The following is a 16,032-nucleotide window of genomic DNA, read 5'->3' as shown; positions in this document are numbered from 1 at the left end:
AGTGTTCTTGCCCCACAACTGCCTACAGCTGTTTCAGCAGCCTGCAGGGCTCCAGGAAACCTTGTGGATACCCAAAGTAACTGCAGGTTCATTGACCTGCCCCCCACTCCACAAATCCTCTGCATCCTGCCCAGGGAGCCTCTAGAAAGCACAATTCCATGTCATGCAGAGGGGAGTGTAGTGTATTGAAATCTGTATTAAAATTGTAAGCTACCACTTTAAATGTTCAGGAGTTTTTCCTGCTTGCAGGCCAGGAGGCTCTGTAGGGAAGCATGCAATCAGCGACTAGCAGAGTCAGTTCTCCAGATAGGCAGCCTACAGTAAAGCAGAGTGAGTTGTGCCTTGCTGTTTTAGGGAGCAGCCTGCTTTGTCTCTTTTTGTTTTGGGTTCTTGTGTGTTATTGGTCTGGATTCTAAGAAAGAAAGTCATGCTACATTGCAACCTTCTGGCAAGAGTATTTATGGTTTTTTGAAATCTAGCATCTCTGTGTGTGTGTGTGTGTGTGCCGTGAACATAACAGGGAGGAGATCCCAGGGATCCTGCCACCCACCCATTGAGCTATGGAGCCCGTTTCCATCCAGGCTTTCCCAGGATACAGAAGGGGAGGGCAAGACTTGATTTAAATATTGGCTTTCCTGGCCCCCGCTAGACTCATTCCCAAACTATGCTTTATACTGGGTTTGTAGAGCGCCTCTCCAGCAGTCTGCTTCTCTGGGGCCAAAGCCTCCGCTGGAGTAAATTGGCACATCCCCGCTAAAGTCACCAGCTGAGGAGCTGAGCCTTGTTCTGCATGAGCAGATGTATTATGAGTACTTCTTTTCATGCGCTCCCCTCCCTTCCTGTGTGACATCAGCCTGCCACACTCCCCTCTCTGGGAACGTGTTGCTTGGCACAGTGCGGTAAAACGCCTGCTCAGGAAGCATCTAGTCCTGGAGCTCAGGCCATCCAGATCCTTGCCAGGCAGAGAACCAAAGTCCATCTAAATGGGTTACATAAATAATCCAGTGCCTGGCAGGGGCCCTAGGGTAGGCTAGGAGTTCTTTGGCTCTTCCAGACAAAGTGAAATAGGTTTTATTCTGAGGTGACTCATCCTGTGCTGAGCTTGTAATTGTGTCTCTGGGCTGCCACCTTCCTGTCCCAAGCAGCACTTGGACCGGGGCTGGGGGTGGGAGGGAGCCAGAATTTTCCTGTGGGAGGGGGAGAGGTTACCTGCCAAGTAGCGCCGGCCCAGAAATGGAAGAGGTAGAGATGGCAGCCCGGAGGTCTGGGAAGTGGGGAGCTGTAGGGAGAGAGACCTGCTGGAACCTCTCCCCCATATCCTACTGGGTAGTGTCTATGCAGGGAGGGGGGGAGGCCTAGACCTCTTGAAAACCCCCCCGCCCCCCTACTGGCTTGGACAGCAGCTAATTCAGGGTGGGTTCTGTACTGCTGAGCGGGGCCAGCCTGACAGCCCCGGAGGGCGACCTCGGCTCCTCCACAGAGCCCTGTTGCTCCCAGCCCGCCTGGAGCTCAAGATATGGGGGCTCTCTCTGTGCCTCTGCTTGGGCCGGTCCCTTCCCTTCTCTGAGCCTCAGTTTTGTACCTGTAAAATGGGGCTGCTCATTCTGCCTTTGTCTCAGGTGTGTCTAACGGGCAGCTCTTTGAGGCCGGGATTGTCTCTTCCTCTTCTACCCCAGTGGGGCTCCAACCCCAGGTGCAACCAGGGCCGGCTCTAGGTTTTTTGCTGCCCCAAGCAAAACATTTGCCGCTCCAAGCTCTGAGAGCGCAACTGCCCCAGCCAAGAAATAAATAAAAAAATAAAAGGAAGGCCAGAACGCCGCCCCTGGAAACCTGCCGCCCCAAGCTCGTGCTTGCTGGTGCCCGGAGCTGGTCCTGGGTGCGGCTGTAATTCAACCAGTGACCCCAGCTGCAGCAGCAGAAGTGGGAATATCCCCTCCAACTCCTCCCTAGGCTTCTGGACCATCCGAAGAAGAGTCTGTCCTCCCAGAGGCGCACCCCTGGGTTTTCTGCCGAGCCCAGTGCATGCTGGGACGGGATGTGGGGCGTTCGATCAGCAGCGCCCCAGAGACCTGGCAGCGCAAGGCTCGGAGCCCGTCAATACTCCTGCACGGGAACAATCCCGCAAGTCAATGGGCACTGAGGCTCCTAGAGCACTCGTGAAATTAGGCTCTTTAGCCATGTTGTAGGCGCAGCTCCTCAAAGGTATTTAGGTGATTCTAGGGGGAGTTAGGTGCCGAGGCGGAACCTTCCTAAAAGTGTGCGGGGGGGGGGGGGGGGAACACCAGGAGCTCCTGCCCCTCTCTGTGGCCCCACTCCGACTCCTCCTCTTCCCCCCGAGGCCTTGCCCCCGGCCAAGCCAGAAGCTGGAATGGGGCCGGTGAGCCTGGGGCCCTCCACCTGCCTGGGGTGGGGAGGCCCGAGAGCAGTCCCCAGCCTGTGTTTCCCCCCCCTCCTGACAGGCAGGTGGAGGGTCTGTGGCTCCCCACAGCTGCCCAGGCTCCTTGACCAAGCTCATGACCCATGGTGAAAAGTGAAGGGGCCAGACCCGTCCCCTACCAAAAAGTGGGAGGGCCATGGCCCCCTGGCTCACCCCTGTTCCGGCGCCCCTGCCTTAGGTGCTTGGGAAATGTTACCCATAAACTCAGGGGGAAGGACATCCTCCTGGCTGGGCATTAGACTATGTGTCAGGTGACTGGAAAATCACTTCCTGGGCCTGCCTCAGGCTTGCTGTTGAATTCTTGCGAATGATCCCAAATCCCTGCTCAGAAGAGATTTCAGACTCAGCTCACTGAATACGTGCACTCTAGGTCACCTGTAATCTATGGAGGTATCTTCCATACAGCCGTCATCGTGGCATCTGGGCCCAGCTAGACGGTGGCACGGGGTAGCTGTGGCTGGCAGGTCTCACACAACACACCAGCTTTCAGCAGGGTTACCGTAAGGGAAAGCCCGGCGTCCGGAAAGGCAGCAGGACACAAAGGGAAGAGGGTACAGGGGTAGATTATCCCTCCTCTGCTGCTGCACTGGCCTCGGGGACTAATTCTGGGTGCTTCCGTGCAATCCATACAACTGCTCTGAGGCGACTTCTCCTCTCTTGGTTACCCTGAAATCGGTGGGGCTCAACCAGGGTGAGAGAGAGGAGAGTCCAACCCATCGTGTTGACAAACCAAAGGCAAGCGCTGATAACACCCAATGAAAGCAACACTTGCCAGGAGCACGAGAGCACAGTCAACAGCATGAGTGGGAATTGCACAGTGCTAAAATCCCAGGCGGGTGTGACATATCCCACCCCACCTCCTCTTCTGCGATCGCTCCCGCACACATCACGTTGTTATCCTTGTTTACTATTCCTATTATTATTTTAGGAGCCAGTCAAGGGCAGGCCCCTATTGTGCTAGGCGCTGTATGAACATAGAATAAGAGCCTGTCCCTGCCCCAAATTGTGTACAATCCTAAGGACGGGAAAGGTCAGGGATAGAACACACAAGCAGTGTAACGGGCTGCCAACATCTGGTTAACGCCATCGTTTCCTGGAAGGGACGTGTGGGGCAGGTGGAGGGAGGGAGGTTGAACCCACCTAGGGCAAAAAGAAAAGGAGGACTTGTGGCACCTTAGAGACTAACAAATTTATTTGAGCATAAGCTTTCGTGAGCTACAGCTCACTTCATCGGATCAGCTCACTTCATCAGAATGCATCCGATGAAGTGAGCTGTAGCTCACAAAAGCTTATGCTCAAATAAATTTGTTAGTCTCTAAGGTGCCACAAGTCCTCCTTTTCTTTTTGCGAATACAGACTAACACAGCTGCTACTCTGCCACCTAGGGCAGTCATCGTGCCGGGTTGCAGCTGTTCCCAGCATATCTCAGTTTCCATCATGTAATGTGACTTCATAGCTTCATAGTGACCATTTGCTCATCTAGTCTGATGCAGGACAGAGACCTGGTCCTGAGCCCAGCGGCAGATCCTCAAAGGTAGTTAGGTGAAATCAATGGGAATTAGGTGTCCATCTTTGAGGATCTGGGCCCTTGCTCTCCTTGCTTGTTTCTCATGCTCCTCGTTTCTCATCCACCCACGCTACACCACGGATCTTTGTTCCCATCTTCTGGGTGGTCCCCACAAGAAGCTATGAGTTTGCTACAGGTCAGGGTTATTTCTGTAGCTCGGGCTCATGCTTTTCTGGCTGAGGGACTGAGGTTCTGACCCTGCCTTCGACCCAAGCAGGGCTGGGTATGGGCACCCGTGCTAGATGTTTTAGCTTGTTTCCATTCTTCTAAGGGATCATGTGTCACCCAGCCTCCTTGGGATGTGACCTCGTCAGCGCTCACAAGCTGAGCTGGGCCAGTACTTGCATTCCTCCCAGGGAAACCCAATCGACGGAGGAGGTGCTATTGAGGATTCAGAAGGTGGAGCTCTTCCCTCTGGGGCAGTGCTGAACTGAAGCCCTAGGGAAAGACCTGCTGCTGGACCTGGTGTCTTTTGGAAAGGGTGGGAAGCCCAGGTCTGGAACTCTTCTATTCAAGATCCCCTGGCGCTATCTGGCCTTATTTATATCTGCTTTGTCAGGAAGCTTTTTCTAAGTGTGGAGCCCGGTTCTCAGTCATTCCTTTCCTGCTGATGGGGCAGGGACGGAGCGGGAGGTTAGGGTGGCTTTAATCACCTTTGTGCTCCCTGTACTCTGAATCCATGCAGCCACTGGCGTAAGTTAGAGCAGTTTCAAGTTGCTGTGGCTTACACACTCGCCCGTGGGCCATGGGAAGCAAATAGCCCAGCCACATTCCTGTCATTGCTCTGATCCATCCCCTACACCAGGCTCTGGGAGAAGCATATGTCCCCTCTGCACAAATTCGGGAGCTCTCTGCCCAGGGAGTATTCTCATGGGGCCATTCCTGCTCACCTTGAGGCCCCTATACACTACCAGATCGGTCTCCAGGTAACGTAGCCTAACTAACAGCAAGACCAGATGTGGTTTGTATCCACCTTGTCTGTTAACACTTTGGTGCTGGCCAGGGTGCCTAGGGCAGAAGTTTGTTAAAGCCAGTCTGGAGACGAGGTAGCTATACTAAGCAGCTGCTGCATTCCACCCCAGAGCTGGCTGCATGTCAGTGGTGTGTGAAGTCCTTTCCTATTGTTTTGGCTGAAATAATACTAAGGTCTTATCGTAGCCTGACTCCTGACATCTGGCCATTACTATGTATTATCTGTATTAGAGTAATGCCCAGAGATCCCAAGCAAGATAAGGTCCCATTGTGCTAGGCGCTGTACATATACGCATGTAACAGTGGACCTAGCCCATTAAATGAACCTGGGCTCAACATTCCTGTTCCAGTCCAGGAGCTCCTAGCTGGGCCAGTTAAGAGGGTGGTATGACCCTAAACACCCTGTACTCACACCCCACACACTACTTGTACAAAATACATCTTGTGAGGCATCATTTGAAAATTAATAGCACGCTGGTCATTGCTACCATTGTCAAATGCATGTGTTACCCTTAGACGTGAAGTTACGAATTCCCTCTGCATAATGTGACTAGAGCAGATTTAAGAAGACAGCCTAGCCTAGGCAAAGGGGACCAACAGGTCTGTCCTAGGCAGAGGAATGTGGGGTTACCTCAATGTACATATTAGCCATAAACAAAGCCATTAAGCAAAGCAGCAGCGGTTTGAACTCGAGAGCCTTTCTGACTTTGAGAACAAAGATAATTCTTTGGGAACATAAGGGTCAGAGAGAGACTGCATCTTTAGCTGTCACCTATGAAGGCAAGGGAAACTAGCAACTTATACTGCGGTGGAAGGTCCCGATTGAGAGGCAGCCAGCCAGGCTGGACCAAGAGTAATTGGCGAGCAAAACCATCTTAAGCAAAGGCTGTACCTTGCTAGATAAAGTGTTAGCCTTTCCAATGAGTGTTCTCACTTTTCTTTGCATGTAACCAGCTTCGCCTTTGCTTCTTTCACTGGACATCACTTCACCAATGTCCTCCTGTTAACAAACCTGTTTTATTTCAATCCAAGCCAACCCAGTGCAGTGCTTGAATTGAAGTAATTATTAACTCCAGTTCATGTGGTGAGCAAACAAACCTTATTATTTCTCCAAGTTATCTGGGAAGGGGCTGGACACTTCAGGGCAGGCGGTCTGGGGGAAATTCGGGACTGGAAGTGTGCTGGTGTCATCTTGCCAGGTGTAACCAAAGCTGGTGGAGAGCAGGATAGGGCTGTTGTGTGGAAGGCAGGCAGGCTCGGAAGCGCTGACTCAAGGCGGTGCAGCTCACAGACACTCCGGATGCCACATGCTTGTCTGCTGGTGTCTGGGCGATGAGCCACACAGCAAAGCATTTAAGGCACACAGGTCAGGCAGCCTCACAAGCCTGGTTGCATCTGAGAAGGTGACAGGCAGGGCAGCCCCTGGGAAGCTATAAAAGGGCAGTCAGGAGATAGACAGGAAAAGAGAGCTGCTAGAGGCAGAAGGTGGTTCCTAGGAAAAGGTTGAAGTCAGGAGAGAAGCAAGAGGGGTTTCATTGTTGGCATCCCTGAGCCATGGCTGGAGAGGGCTGAAGGCAGGGGAACAGCTGGGCATTTACCCTCTGATTTCAGTGAGAGGGCCAGAGGGAGTGAGGGATGCTCCTAGCAGAGAGGCTGGGGCTGCACTCCAGAAGGAAGGGTAGGGGTGGATGTCCTGGCAGAGGGACGGAGGCGTGGCAGAAGACACTGGGGGATGGGGAGAAGGAAGCCGGGTTGAAGGGCTACCTGCACGGTGGTGGTATGGATTATGGCTTGGGAGACTTGGTTATGGACTGGCTGTGCTATGCTTTGTTAATAAACTATGTTGCTGGGCTAGAGGGCAAATGGGCACAGATTTATCAGAGACTCAAGAGGGAAACTGAGGCGAAGGGCCACTGGCAGGCCTGCTCTGAGGGTGCTCCTAGGAAGAGGCCACTCGTTTACATCACAATGAACAGAGAGTCCCTGCCCAAGGATCTTGCAGTCTCAATAGGAAGGACAGACAAGGGTTGGAGGGGAAACAGCCCGGCTGTCCTCTGTGAAGGGCCACCGTTCCAGCGGGATGCTGCCATGGCAAAGAATGCTAAGGCCACGTAAGCGCGGCCTGTGGTGCTATCATAGCCCTGCTGGGAACCTCCTTAAAACGCACACAGCACCTAACCAGGCCACGACAGTGTGGGCTGGCCTGGCTGGACCCAGCTGGGAGGGTTTCACTGACTCAGCATGTTTTGAGGAATGATTTTATTAACATCTGTTCCCGACCAATTACTCTCCATGCAGCATTACTGCTGGAAGAAAACGAACAGAATAAATTGCTGAGGCATTCATGACAACTTCAGCATTACAGCTTATTTAGTGGGGGCGGGAGGGGGGGAGGAAATTGCAACTTGTGCCCTGGATATATTATTTTGAAGGCCTGATTTTCAGTCAGAAAATTCTCATGCATTTGTCCATGTGCAATTGTGCGCCTACTGTAGATGTGCACTATTGCACGTGCAATTCTGTGTGTGTGTGTAATCCACTGGTGAGCGTGTGTTACAGCTCCTGCTCTGTGCCAATCTGCAGTGGATAAGAGTTGTCACAGCCCTTACCTATAACAGCTTGCCTTTTTAGCACGTGATCTAGTTGCTCATATTTTTCACTCTGGAAGCCCCTGGTTCAATCCATAGGGCAAGAGGGCGGCTGTCACATATGGAAAGATCAGTGCCGGCCTAGATTCCTGTTTGCATAAATCCCCAGCACCCAAGCTGCCAGGGTTCCTTCCCCACTCTGAACTCTAGGGTACAGATGTGGGGACCCGCATGAAAGACCCCCTAAGCTTATTGCTACCAGTTTAGGTTAAAACTTCCCCAAGGCACAAAGTCTTTGCCCTTGGATTAGGTAAAAGCTGCCACCACCAAGTGATTTAACAAACAATCAGGGAAAGGACCACTTGGAGTTCCTATTTCCCCAAAATATCCCCCCAAGCCCTTACACCCCTTTTCCTGGAGAGGCTTGAGAATAAACAAGATGAGCACAGACCAGCCTTGGATTTTTAAGACCCCAAAAAACCCAATCAGATTCTTAAAAAACAGAACTTTATTAGAAGAACAAAAAAAGATAAGAGAACAACTCTGTAAGATCAGAATGGAAGATAATCTTACAGGCAATCAGATTCAAAACGTAGAGAATCCCTCTAGGCAAAACCTTAAGTTACAAAAAGACACAAAAACAGGAATGCACATTTCCTCTAGCACAGCAAATTTCACAAGCCAAAACAAAGAAAACCTAACACATTTTCTAGCTAGATTACTTACTAATTTTACAGGAGTTGGAGGGCTTGCATCCTTGATCTGTTCCCGGCAAAGGTATCACACAGATCGACAAAAGCCTTTTCCCCCACTCCAGATTTGAAAGTATCTTGTCCCCTCATTGGTCATTTTGGGTCAGGTGCCAGCCAGCTTACCTGAGCTTCTAAACCCTTTACAGGTAAAAGGACTTTGCCTCTGGCCAGGAGGGATTTTATAGCACTGTATACAGAATTCCCTTTATATTTATGACACATGTGGTGGTGTAGGTGCAATTGTGCCTGCAACCAGCAACCAACAACACTGACACGCTGTGAATTTGTAGGGCCATATTCATAGGAGTTTCACCTGAGGATCTTTAAACACTTTACAAATATTAATAAATTAACTGCTCCGGCATGTAGGTGTTAGCTGCATTTTACATGTGGGGAAACCGAGGCACAAAGCTGTGAGGCTATTTAGCTAAGATTAGCGAGCTGTGAGTAGAGCCCAGAATCCCGGACTCCCCCGCTCTGGGCAGTGGGGCTTCTTGGACAACACATGAAATGGGATGAGATTAACAAAGAGGTGTGTAGATTGCAACTATGAAAATACAGTTTTATCTTTACATACCCAATACAGTGCCTATAAAATCTCATTCCACATCAGTTTAAAACAATGCGGGCACTTAGATGGCCCAAGTACAAATTCTGTAAAGCACTATACACGTCATAACAAACAAGCATGTTTACAAAGGCAGTCTATCAAATTTAAACTTAAAAATAGGTCCCCTCTCCTGCTGGATGTCTCTGAAAGACCTCTGAGCAGATAAGCAATATGCTAATGAGTTGCATTTGCTCCTGCCCTTCACCCGTTCTGACACTGAACCTACAGATTCCTTTGTCCAATGTCTCATTATGCACGTTCTTGTTGCTGACAGTGCTACTTCCATACGTTTGCCTTGACGTCTACTTAATATAACCGCTTTTCAATTCTTTAAAATGCAGACACTAATGGGCCCATCTAGCTTAGTATCATTCCCAAGGCCTTCTATTGTGCACAGCCAGTACCCCCATACCTGAATCTATCTAGATAGCCCCATGCTTTGTTTACATTTAGGCAGAAACCAGCTAACATGTGGATTCAGGAGACCCTAAAATAACAGTACTCCTTAATGTAGCATGTGAACAGTTGTTTGGGTGTGATATTTTCCCTTCCAAAATGACCTGCCTAATACCTGTGGCATGGGGCTCGAGAAAGTTTTCATGGTGTAATTTATTGCATTTTGAACTGTTTAATTCTTCTTTGATTTTGTCTCTAGCTATTTTTAAAGCAGGATTTCCTGTTTAGTTCACGGCCAGAGTCTGTTGTGGGACTGAATTTCTCTTGAAAACAGCTCGTGACACTAACGTAATTCTGACAAGCACAGAGGCACATTTGTGTTGTGCATAAAGAAATACTAACACCTAACTTGAAAGAGGTGTTTCCTAGTGGTCTGATTACGGGTCTGTGAGTCAAAGAACCCTGGAGCTCTAACCCATCTGTTACAGTGACTCTGTATGTATGCCCTTGGGCTAGTCACTTAACCACCCCATGCCTCAGCTTCTCCATCTGTAAAATGGGGATAATGATACTTTCTTCCTATTGAATTTAATGGGCACTGGATCAGGGCCTAAAATGGTTACTCGAAAGCATGTGAGAATCTCTCTTAGTCAGACATAAGTCTCTGTCCTGTAACCTAGCCAAGCATGCTTCTGTTCAGTCTGGCAGCCAAGAAGTTACAGCAGCTGCCACCTGAGAAATGCAAAGCTTACAAACGTTCTTTATCACCAGCAGGCAAGTAGCTTGCTCCATAATGTCACAGACCCAGTGCGGATGTAGTGACTGTATAAACGGTTGAACAAGGGCTCCTCCCCGGGTTTGAAGGTTGTTCCACACTGTATCATCAGAAAGGTTATTTCCCCCATAGAGGTCCTGTTTGATCTTTGCTCAGTGCATTGAGTTGTTAATGGTTCCCACACAGGTAACAAAAAAGCAACGCAGCTTGCAGTTTGTTGGCAGATTTGCTGGAAAGTTCTGAACTTAAAGGCTAAATGAAGTTAGTATAACTTATTCGCTTCTCAGATGTCACTTATTTACTAATATTTACTTATTTACTGGTGGGTTCTTTGGTGAAATGAATTTGATGGGTCCCTAATGTTCACATCCCAGAAACCACTAGAATATTCAACACTAACTGGACTCACTGAGCCCAATTCTTCTCTGCTGCCAGCCTCGCCAAGGGACCTTATACCAGCGGTCAGTGAGGGGAAGATTTAGGTTGGATATTAGGAAAAACTTTTCACTAGGAGGGTGGTGAAACACTGGAATGCATTACCTAGGGAGGTGGTGGAATCTCCTTCCCTAGAAGTTTTTAAGGTCAGGCTTGACAAAGCCCTGGCTGGGATGATTTAGTCAGGGATCGGTCCTGCTTTGAGCAGGGGGTTGGAACTAGATGACCTCCTGAGGTCCCTTCCAACCCTGATATTCTATGATTCTATGAAACAGAGCTCTGGTCTGCCACGCCTCTGGAGTACCCGCTACCCTGGAAGGGAAGAGTAGCAGCTGGTGCAGAAGTTGCCTCCGTTGGCACAAACCCAACAGGAAGGTCTCGTTCACAAGTGGAATTCTCCTCTGGCTGTTTTTGCCCATGATTGTCACTCTCAGCAGAGAGGCCAGGCACTGAAAGGGTCAGGGGGACTCTGCTGTCCTCTCTGGGTTAGGACCCAGCTACGTTCATGACCACACTTCTAGTCACGATCCCTGAAGACAGCTGTACCCCTCGGGTAGATGTCAAGCCCCAGGACGAGGTGTGTGAGTGACACAAATTGTTCACAGTCAGAGGGCTGTGGGATGAGCAGGAAGAAAACAAGGAGAATAATCCTGGGATTCTGCCCTTTTAGCTTTTTTCAAGCCATATAAAGTGCTGAAAGAGGGACCGTGTAAGGGTTATTTTCTTCTTGTTCTTATACATTAGAAAATCCATCTGAGCCAATTATACTCACGCCCCCTAAATCCACCTGTTGTTTCAATTGGACGTGGGACTCTTCCCTCTTTCTGCACTAACCTGCTGTCTAGCGCTGTCCATGTGCTGCAGCCTCCCACCCCAGGAGAGGGTGAAATGAACCCATGGTCCCGTTTGTGTCTCCGTTCGCACAGAGCTTTGGGAGAGATGGGGCGAGAGATTCCTAGGGCCAGACTGTCGTCCTGTGGATGGAGAGATCTAGGGGCCAGGTGGAGTTTCCCAGTGACAGGAATCCTAGGTAGCTTGCGGGGAGCCAGGGACAGGAGCCTACCAACCCCGGCAAGCCTAGAGACTAGCAGGGAAAGGGAGGCCTACTCCTGAGGGCAGCTGCTGCTGTCCTGTCCCTGATTCTCCCCTGTCTTCTCCTCTCCCGCTCCCTTCTACTTCCCCACTCTCCCCTAGTCCCTTCCTCCTTCTCAGTCCTGTTACCCCCTCTACCAGCCTGCTCCCCTTCCCCACCCTGCTCACTCCTCCTGCCCCATCCCTTCTGCTCCCCTCCCCCATCAGCTCCCTCTTCCTGCCCCATCCCCTCTGCTCCCCTCCCCTTTATCCCTCCCCTCTGCTCCCCTCCCCCACCCTGCTCACTCCTCCTGCCCCATCCCCTCTGCTCTCCTCCCCCACCCTGATCCCTCCTCCTGCCCCATCCCTTGTGCTCCCCTCCCCCACGCTGCTCCCTCCTCCTGCCCCATCCCCTCTGCTCTCCTCCCCTTTATGCCTCCCCTATGCTCCCCTTCCCCCACCCTGCTCACTCCTCCTGCCCCATCCCTTCTGCTCCCCTCCCCTTTACTCCTCCCCTCTACCCTGCTCCCCATCTGCTCCCATCCTTCTGCTCCCCTCCCCCACCCCACTCACTCCTCCCGCCCCATCCCCTCTGCTCCCCTCCCCCACCCTGCTCCCTCCTCCTGCCCCATCCCCTCTGCTCCCCTCCCCCACCCTGCTCCCTCCTCCTGCCCCATCCCCTCTGCTCCCCTCCCCCACCTGCTCCCTCCTCCTGCCCCATCCCCTCTGCTCTCCTCCCCTTTATCCCTCCCCTCTGCTCCCCTTCCCCACCTGCTCCCTCCTCCTGCCCCATCCCCTCTGCTCCCCTCCCCCACCCTGCTCCCTCCTCCTGCCCCATCCCCTCTGCTCCCTTCCCCCACCTGCTCCCTCCTCCTGCCCCATCCCCTCTGCTCCCCTCCCCCACCTGCTCCCTCCTCCTGCCCCCCACCCCGGATCCCCGCCCCCACCCTGGCTCCCGTCCGAAGCGCTCAGGCTCCGATCGATGCGCTCGGGGCTCCCCCTGGCCCCGCGGAGGCCGCTCGATTGGCCGGGTCTGTCCCCTCCCCCGCGCGGTGTCTGCCGGGCGTTGGGGAAAATGGCGGCCCCCGTTGCCAACTCAGGTCCCGGCCCCGGCCCCGGCCCTGGCTCGGCTCCCGCTGCCGGCTCCGGCGTGGGGCGGCTGCAGGAGGCGGCGCTGCGGCGGAGGGAGCGGCTCAAGGCCTTGCGGAGCCGGACAGCGGCGCACAAGGTGACCCGGCCGGACACCGGGGTGGGAGCGCGGGGGCATGGCTGGAGGAGCTGTGGGGGAGGGGGATGGGAGAGGGGGAGATGGCTGGAGGAGCTGAGGGGGGTCCTGTGGGGGAGGGGGAGGAGCTGGGGGGGCCCTGTGTGGGAGGGGGATTGGGAGCGGGGGGGATGGCTGCGGGAGCGGGGGGAAGGGGGGAGCTGTGGGTGTTACAGGATTGGGGTGCACCAAGGGTCACCCAGGGTGGGTTGCGTGGGGAGGTCTGAGAGCTGCTGGTGTTGGGGGAATGGGGGGGGGTCTCGTGGGGTGTGAGTGTACCCAGTGGGGGGGGGAGTTGAAGGTGTTCCTGGGGTTGGGGGAGCAAGGGCAGCTGAGGCCAACCAGGGTGAGAGGAGCTGAGGGAGACAGGTGCGCTCAGTGTTTGTGTGGGGCACAAGGACAGTGGGGGGCACTGAGGAATTGGAGGGGGGCTACAGAGGAGCAGGGTAGTAGGGAGGTGTGTATGGGAGTTGGGAGAAGACTGGGGGATGTCTGGGGGAACCTTTCAAGAGTGGCAGGAAGGGCGTGCGCCCCAATGGACCTGCCTGTGGTATTTAGCTAACCAGTAACCTGCTGATTGAGCCCCTGATCCGTAATTGGATATCTGTGGGCAGTTGCCTCCATCTGTGTAGGGTTTCTACTGACTTCATAAAAGCTCTGTAAGGGTTGCAGGGGATCCCCTGTGTGGGTCCAGTTGCAGAACCAGAGCCCATCTCTGCTACTTATTAATTCATTGTTATCTTTGCTCCATGGTGCTGTATATTCGCCTTTGCTGAATAACCATGTAACCTTGCTGATGTACAATTCCATTCCTGCTCTTGGCTGTTGTCTTGTCATCCACCTTGTTTGCCTTGTGTCTGTTTTAGCTTGTAAGATCCATGGGATCGTGTCTGCTGTCTGTATTGAATGGCACTTAGCTCATTTATTTTTGGGTGTGTTAAAATAATAAATAAGCCCCAATATGAAGTGCACAGATGGGAATCGGTGGTCAGAGTTAAGTATAAACTGGGGATTAATTCTGTCATGTTCAAATATTTTGTATTTTTTATAGCAGTTTCTGATTTATTGGGGTGGGGGGAGAGGTTTACAAATCTTAATTAATCCCCCAAACAATCTATCAGAAGGGTGTTACCTGCATGATACTTATGGGGAAACGGAGACACGGGGTCTGTGATTTACTCAGACCATGCACATGTCAGTCCCATGATTATGATTTGGGAGTTTCATGGCTCTCAGTCCTTTGTTCATTGCCTGTCACCTTGGTTTCCTAACTTTGTGTTTTGTGATTTATCATTGCAAATTTACCATGATAGAATACCAGCCCCAGATCAGCTTTGTGGAAACACCTAGCATGAGGACAGTAAGTGAAAGAAGGGGTTGGGTTGGGTGAGCGGGGAAAGAGTCCCTTGAAGAAGGAGGAAAGATGGGCATGAGTCCTGTGGAGAGGTGAGAAGTTACTCAACAATCATTGGGGAGAAGGCAATGAATGACTCAGATGGCTTGATCTTCATTACAGTGCCTGAACTCTGTGCGTAAAGTAGACCGAGTTACCACCTCGTGGATTTTGTCCTTCAGGGAAAAACCATTTACTGCATGATGCTGAGATATGATATTGTCACATTGTGAGTTTCCTTGTGATGTGACTGTACAGCGCTGTAAGTGTACTTATTGCTGTACAGTAGGTGATCTGTACCAAATGGATAACGGGTCTCAGCTACAAAAATCAGCCTAAAATCAGTAGCAGGAACATTACAGGGCAGTGCAAAACACAACAGAAAATAGTATATAGTCAACATACCTGGAACCTTAGATTGTACGCCCTTTGGAATAGGAACTGCCTCTTTGTGTAGTACCTAGCACAATGGGGTTCTGGTCCATGACTGCACCTTCTAGGCCTTTTTTACTGTATTAATAATAATAATAATAAATAACGTGGTGTTTTTCTAGGCTGAAATTATTTCTGGGATAGTTAAAAGTGGCTTTGCAATCACTGCTTGCTGAATCACTCTGGATTGATGTTTAGGTACTAAAGGTGGTGGGGTTTGTATAAGTAGCTTGGCAGGTAAATTCAGGATGACCTTACAAAATGACTTAAGTCAGTTTTGGTCAGGGCATTCTCTTTTCTCCCTCAAAGGTGGAACTGGAAGATTGTTGGAAGGAGGGTTGCAATTGTTAGTCTCATCAGGACAGTTTTATAGTCATTTTGAAGACACATACAGAGTTTGTTTAGCTGCGGCTTCTTGAAAACTATTAGTTCCACTTCTTTTATTATCCTTGGTCTTTAATGGGGGTTGCAGAACATACGACTCTAGTTTGTGTCCTATATGGACTGGCACACAAGATAAGGAACCAGGTAGCACAGAGCCTTTGTACTTTTTCTAGGTACTTTCAAAAAAGTTGATATATATTTTCCTTCCCTCTATTAAATCCCCTTCCTGTACATGGTACCATGTGTTGCCCTGTTCGTTTGTCTCTTTGCTTTTGGAAGATAGATGAGGCTCAGGCATTCCTTTGTTAGTGGGAGACGTTGCTTACACTATGGGAGTCTTGTCACGTCTCTTGGACAGGGCTGGCCAACCTGAGCCTGAGAAGGAACCAGAATTTGAAATGTACATTGCCAAAGAGCCACAGTAATACATCAGCAGCCCCCCATCTGCTCCCCAGTGCCTTTGCCTGCCGGCAGCCCCCTCCAATCAGTGCCTACTCCATCCTCCCCACGCCCACCACAATCGGCTATTTCACCTGCGCAGGAGGCTATGGGGAGAGAGGGGAGGAGCGAGGGCATGCAAGGCTTAGGGGAAGGGGCAAGGGCCTTGGGGGAGGGGGTGGAGTGGGGGCAGAGCAGGGGGTTGAGCAGTGAGCACCCCCTCCCCCCCGCAAATTGGCATGTTATCATCTATTGCTCCAGCCCCGGAATCAGTGCCTCGGTAAGGAGCCGCATATTAACCTCTGAAGAACCGCATGTGGCTCCGAAGCCACAGGTTGGGCATCCCTGCTCTAGGAGTTGTCAGCTACAACTGTAGTGTCCACCTAGTGAGAAAGAGGCTAATTCTGAGACTTCCACTCTGTTTCCTCAGGGGTATCGAGTCACTTCAGGCTGGTTAGAGTCTTTGGAAATTCAGAAGAAATCCATGCAGTTAAGAATTTGGGCTTTTCTTGGAAAAC

General features: G+C 51.4%; 1 protein-coding gene across 3 annotated transcripts in view; it reads left to right on the top strand.

Annotated features, from left to right (window-relative positions):
• Nucleotides 1-12,610: 12,610 nt before the first annotated feature.
• CCDC12 (coiled-coil domain containing 12) overlaps nt 12,611-16,032 on the top strand; it is an 83,022-nt gene continuing 79,600 nt past the window's right edge. Inside the window, exon 1 of one of the 3 annotated variants that reach the window (XM_043541722.1) lies at nt 12,611-12,831. In XM_043541722.1, the coding sequence (XP_043397657.1) occupies nt 12,679-12,831 (153 nt within the window). In that variant the 5' untranslated portion in view covers nt 12,611-12,678. The remainder of the gene's footprint in view (nt 12,832-16,032) is intronic. The other 2 variants (XM_037891288.2, XM_037891287.2) reach the window with 2 other exon arrangements.

This window comes from Chelonia mydas, chromosome 2 (genome assembly GCF_015237465.2).
Source record: "Chelonia mydas isolate rCheMyd1 chromosome 2, rCheMyd1.pri.v2, whole genome shotgun sequence".
In the NCBI taxonomy this organism is placed as follows: domain Eukaryota; kingdom Metazoa; phylum Chordata; order Testudines; family Cheloniidae; genus Chelonia; species Chelonia mydas.
Note: the sequence above shows the minus strand (reverse complement) of the source record. Positions and strands in the feature narration are given on the sequence as shown.